Source organism: Asterias rubens, chromosome 1, assembly GCF_902459465.1.
Source record: "Asterias rubens chromosome 1, eAstRub1.3, whole genome shotgun sequence".
Classification (NCBI taxonomy): domain Eukaryota; kingdom Metazoa; phylum Echinodermata; class Asteroidea; order Forcipulatida; family Asteriidae; genus Asterias; species Asterias rubens.
In genome coordinates, this window is record NC_047062.1 from 6266445 (window position 1) to 6272444 (window position 6000).

The window sequence follows — 6000 nt, forward strand, 5'->3', positions numbered from 1 at the left end:
ATCAATAAAATGCTTTTTTTTTTTTTTTTTTCGTAAGACCAAATATCATGCCTGGAAGGAGCAATGTGTGACGTCGGCTGTTAGGGCTACAAAGACCTTATCGCAAATACTCAGTACGCGTGCCTTAGGTGTGGAATGAGGTGCATGCTGGTCTAGCTAGCGATCAAGTTACAACAGTTAGCGCTTGCGCAATGGGTATTTGCAAAAAGTTTTTGTTATCTTAGTCGGCTGTGCACGTCCTCTATATCAGATGGGGACTTGGGAGTATCAATACCGCGTGACAAAAACACAAAACCCAGACCAATCAAGGGGTAAACTGAAGTATGTCATGCAGCTAAAATGGCAGCTTGCATGGATTACTGCAAAGCAGATAGATGTTCAACACATCATTCTCTGGGGTGATTCTTTATAATTTTAACAAAGAATTCCTGATTTTCATCATATTTTCTGATTTTGCTTGTGATTTGCTAGGTTTTATGCTCGCAAGATGTTGTACTCAATGATGCAACACGAGTCCTTTGGTAAACTGATTGAGAAATATGTACCATCCAAAGACATGAGGTCCATCAAGGAAGTACTGGAGCATCTCAGGCAGAAGGCAAGGGAATATTTGTAAATAAAATACTAGAAGTTGTCAATGAACGTTGAATAATACTTGAAGTGTTAGTTTGGGACCATAGCCCACTTTCATAGAGCTGCTTAAGCACACAAATTCGCTAAGCACAACAATATTATGCTTACTAGAATAAGAATACCAGCCAAAGTTTCATGTCACAAGTACAATTTGTGACTGGTATCCTACCAATTTTTGCTTAGCAGAAAATTGTCAAGCAATATTTTCTGCTGAGGCGACTCTGTGAAATTGGACCCAGGCTAGCACAATTGTGTATTCCACAAACCTTTCACTTCTCCAGACCACAGTCCCAATCTTACTTTGGAATTCAGTCTCCTAGATGTTGATTTCTTTAAAAAAAAAAAACAGCTCCAATAACTTTCAAAACTCATCAGCTTGTCTCATTACTGAGTTAAGAAAACATGAACCCATTTATTTTTTGGTTTTACCCTTGCACTGTACGTAAAGCACTGTGAACTTTCATGAGTTCTGTGACAAAGCTCAATGGAAAATCACTTGTGTAGGATTCAAACCCATGACCTTTGCCTTTCTAGAGCAGATGTCTTACTAACTAGACCGCCGAGATTGTCAGGTAGCTCGAGGCAGTTCGAATCCTATATTTTAGCAGTGGGTACTGCAAAAGTTATTGGTGTGCAGTGCTAATCACATCGGTGTAAGGATACATGTTGGCAAGAGACTTCCGCTATGCAAGCAAGAAGATATTCTCTTTATTCCAACTGATGCCATTAAATCTCACAGTGGCATAGTTTTCAGTTTGTTGGATTAATTAATCTCAATTATGGAACAATTGCATCAACAGACTGCCAACGTGGCACAAAGAATCTTCTCAAAATATTCCTGTTTAAGTCATGGAGGTTTTCTCTCTGCTCTGTTTTCTTTCAATCATTTAGGGACATTTTCCCTGAAGGGGTTGGGTGCTATCATGAATGCAGTTTTGATTTTTACTTGTTTTTCATTGCTCCCCTTCTGTGTCTAAAAATGAATATTTCTTCGTAGAATTGTTTTCTCAATATTTTTGTTTGTTTAAAATCTTGAAGGGTCCTGGTGGCTTACCGCATGACTCATCGTCAGCACGAGTGAGACGTAGTCAGTCCAACCCACGTGTCAACTCCTCCTCAAGGGAAAAGATGGACTCAGCTGGCAGCAGGTATGTATGAAACATTGGCTCCGGCTAGGGCTATGGCTTTCATGCTGGATGTTGCTATATCTTGACTGTTTGGTCTTTCAATATTTCAGACATGGATAATCTATTTTCACAAAGCAAAAATAACAATTTGTTGATGTTGTGTGTATCACCTGCAATTAGCACAAATCGGCATGCAATTTGCATTTGTCTCCCTGATACGCTAGCTTGTGCAGAGGGAAAAAACAATTCATCACTAAATCCAGGTAGGGTCAGCCAACATCCAGAATGTAATATTTTCCCTCGCTTGATTCCCTCTAAAGGGCGATTTGTACTTTGCGCAAACTTTGAAGGCGAAGGGAATTTCCTTGCGATAAGTGATTGAGTCATAAAACTTTACTTCAGATGGATTAATAATTGGCCTAATTACGTAGTTCCCAGGTAACGCCACAACTGCATCTATCAATAAATACTACATGTACACAATTTTGACTGTTTTTTTAAGCACATTGTGGCAAATAATAAGGAGATCCACTCGATTGTGATTTAGTTCTGATTTGGTAATCCAGCGTGGAGGGGTGGGGGGGATGCTGTTAACAAGTTTTACTGTGTACAGTCTTGTGTAATCAATTTAGCGTATTTGTAATTTGAATGTCTCTTTTGTAACTGTTTTTTTTACCCTGTGAAATAATAAATGAAACGAAAATGAAACAGCAAAACAATGCTATAGGTTTTCTCGGTCAAATTCGGTAAATGAGCAGCCAATTTAATTTTCATGCGTTTGAATTAAAGCTGTTTTGCCTCTCCAGTTGTTACTGCGTTTCAAATTGAGAATTCGGCCATTCAATTTCGTTTTGAGTCGAGTCAAATTCCTTTAGCACTCTGTTCAATTTAACATATCAGCATTCTTTTTCGTGACACACACGCCTCAAGAAGCGTCTGCGAATTTAAATGCTGCTTTGATGAATTGTTAAAGAAATGATTATTTGACAAATCATAAAACGAAATCGAACTACCCTTTGCAGTAGCATTCGATTTCACGCGAAATAGAATAGCTTGGTGGTTAAATTGGCTGCTTATTTGCCAAAATTGACCGGAAAAAACCTATGTTAGAAACATATCCATCTGACGGGCTCTTTGTATTTATCAACAGTGATCCTCCAACTCCACTGTCCAGTTCGATGAAACGGACCAATCGGAATTCACGTAACAACGAGGGGGATCAGGAGACAGTCAAGGACATGTGCAAATCACTCTCAGCTGCTGATTGGACGGAGAGGTTACAGGGGATCAACCAATTACAGGAGATGGCTGAAACCAACAAGGAACTGGTAGCATCCAATATAGTCAAGGTTTGTTTTGATCTCCTTTTCCTCCGGTTTTGAGAAATTTTACCCGATTAAAGCCCAAATCGTACTTCCTGAGAGTGCGAAGCAAATTTTGATCTCACATGGCTGTTTTCACAGCAAATGTTTCACAGGAGTTGAACACAGTTCAATTCTTTTTTGTTATTATCAAGAATTAAACCCAAGAATATTGTTCAACCCCACCATCACCTCATGTTGTCGCATTCTTTTACTCGTGCTGCAATTTATCTGAATTAACCCGATCTCTTGGGGTAGGGTAGGCTATTACCAGGAGTCTGCCTGAAGCAATTGTATAGCGCTGTAAAGGACTGTATTTACTAAGCTAAATTTGTAGGGGAACCTGCCACGTTCTATGCTCATACAATACATTACATTGCATGTTGACCCGGACCTGTTACTGCTATGAAGCAATACTTTTAAGTGTTTAGCAAATATTGAGGCTGAGAAACTCCACAGTCCCTCGACATTGCATGGCAATAATTAACAGATTGCACTAGAAATGAGCTCCATCAAAAGACTGATTTGAATTTTTTTCCCTGTTCTGTAAACAGATATTTGACAACTTCACACCACGGCTGACTGACTCCAACAGTAAAGTAAACCAAGCTGCACTGCAAACAATGGTTGGTATGGTACCCAGACTTGGGGAATACCTAGCTGCTGTCGTAACAGGAGTGGTACCAGTAGTGTCTGGTAACTTAGCTTCAAAGAATGCTGTTATATGCAAAACTAGTGAGGAAATACTAGACAGCATTATAGCAAATGTTGGTACGTAAAAGGATATCTTCTGGATTTTGTTATAGTGTAGTTTTATTGAATAGCTTTATTTTCTAGTCGTTCATTTAGACATTATTAGAAATGTCTAAATATTTGGTAGTTCGCATAATCGTTGTATTTGTGGTTTCTCAGTTAAAAAAGAAACCAAATTTCATTAAAAAATCCTGAGTTTTTATTTCCTTAAACACTTATTTAAACAACTGTAACCACCTAATACAAACTAACACGCTTCTTTTATCTCGACGAACCAAAGACTTTTCTCAAAGATTTTACTCCATAAACTGTACAATATTGATGTTATAATTTTGAAGTCCTTTTTTAACTGAAGGCAAAGTTTCTCATAACTCCAAACCATCTTCTTTGCCTCCTCCAGATAAGATTGTCTTAGTGCAGCCGTTCTCCTCTGCTACGCAGTATGGAAATGCCAGAGTCAAGCCCAAGATGGTGGAGAAATTAGCTTGTAAGTAACAACTCATAGCCTTGGAGTTCACACTCAGACATATCTTTGTCCATGGAAAAGTGAAAAAAAAGAAACCAAAACCTGAAATATTTATCTTGTTACCTTTGGGGATTTCTCTTTATCCGGGGAAAAAAAGTGTTCTACCGTCGATTTCACCAAACTCTTCCTAACTTAGGATTAATATTAGGACTTGGGTTGAGTTAAGGTCCGTATCCAAAGGCGCAGGATGCATTGAACCCATCCTAAGTAAGGACGGGTTACTCTTCCTAACTCGAGATATGATTAATTCTAGCGTTTCATGAAATCGGCTGCGCCCCATTTCATAAAACTGTTCCGCAGTAAACACTTTAAGTGGGAGCTAAAGATTTAAACAAGTTTTTGAATCTAGCAAGCATTAGACAATCTGTTAGGAAATTCTGGAGCAGGACAAGGAAGATTACTAATTTGGTTTTACCCATACACCAATGTTTGTAAGCACTGTATACTCAGTACTTTCCCCGAGTCCTGTGAAAAAATCACAGGCGGTTTACTCGCATGGGATTCAAACCCACAAACTTTAAAATTCTAGAGCAGTGTCATACTGTACCAACTAAACCAACAAGATTGCCCGCTATCTAGAGGCAGTTTGAATCCCATATTTAATGCGGGTACCTATTAAACGAAAAAAGAAGATTCATGGATCCCTTATTTTTCTCAAACCCACAGTCCTTTCAACTAAAGTTTATCAACGCAAACAGCAGACAGTGGTTCGCAACGTCTTACCAGTCCTGTGGCACCTTCTTGGTAGCCTCACAGGGAGTGGGGCTGTCCCGGGAGGAACGCTGAACCTACGGGGCGCCGTCAATACACTGGCGACTGAACTCCATGGCCTGATGGGTGACGCCTTACTCCAGCATGCAAGTAGCCTACCACCGCGGCAACATCACACACTGATGGAGATGATTGGTGTATGACACCAAATAAAGAGTAGATAATTATGTAAAGTATTAACAAAAAATGGACAAATCAAACCATTTATATATGGAAATATATTTATATATTGCAATACATCTATTGGATTTAATATTTTCCTGTATTGAAATATGGAAAGAAAATTTGAGAGAAAGTGTGAGAATTAATGGTTGTGATAGTCACCTTGATCAATTTGCACTCTGCACCTAGCCGACCCCCCCCCCCCTCCCACCCCACCCTTGTACATGTACCTAGCCACCACCCTGTACCAAGCCACCATGTCCGTACCATGCCGTGTTTGGCTTAACTTCACATGTGGATATGGTGACATGTAAACTGTTTTTCTTTAAGAAGAAAGTTCCCAATAGTCGCCATCTTTATCAGCGATTTAGCTGCGGCAACCATGATAATGAGGCTGGTTCCAAATGGTCAACCACAGTAGTCAACCAGCCTGGGGACCAGTCAAAATAATTGACCTTTAGTTAACCATGGTGGGTACCTGAACCTGCTCTTTCTGGTTTACCGACCACCCATGCATTTTAGCAAGAAGACTTAACAGTAGAAAAGGCTTACTAAACAAAACAGTGAGGTTTTTTGGGTCCAATCAGAACTACAATCCCATTCTTAGTTATATACTTCATAAACTGCCATATCTGTTTTTCCTCCCAATAAAAAGATTACCAGTTAA

General features: G+C 39.4%; 1 protein-coding gene across 2 annotated transcripts in view; it reads left to right on the plus strand.

The window, feature by feature from the left end:
- LOC117292343 (TOG array regulator of axonemal microtubules protein 1-like) overlaps nt 1–5526 on the plus strand; it is a 51964-nt gene extending 46438 nt beyond the window's left edge. For both annotated transcript variants that reach the window (XM_033774369.1, XM_033774375.1), the window contains 6 exons: nt 472–598; nt 1672–1781; nt 2911–3109; nt 3676–3892; nt 4275–4361; nt 5067–5526. In XM_033774369.1, coding sequence (XP_033630260.1) covers nt 472–598; nt 1672–1781; nt 2911–3109; nt 3676–3892; nt 4275–4361; nt 5067–5314 — 988 coding nt within the window. In that variant the 3' untranslated portion in view covers nt 5315–5526. The remainder of the gene's footprint in view (nt 1–471; nt 599–1671; nt 1782–2910; nt 3110–3675; nt 3893–4274; nt 4362–5066) is intronic.
- The last annotated feature ends 474 nt before the right edge of the window (nt 5527–6000 follow it).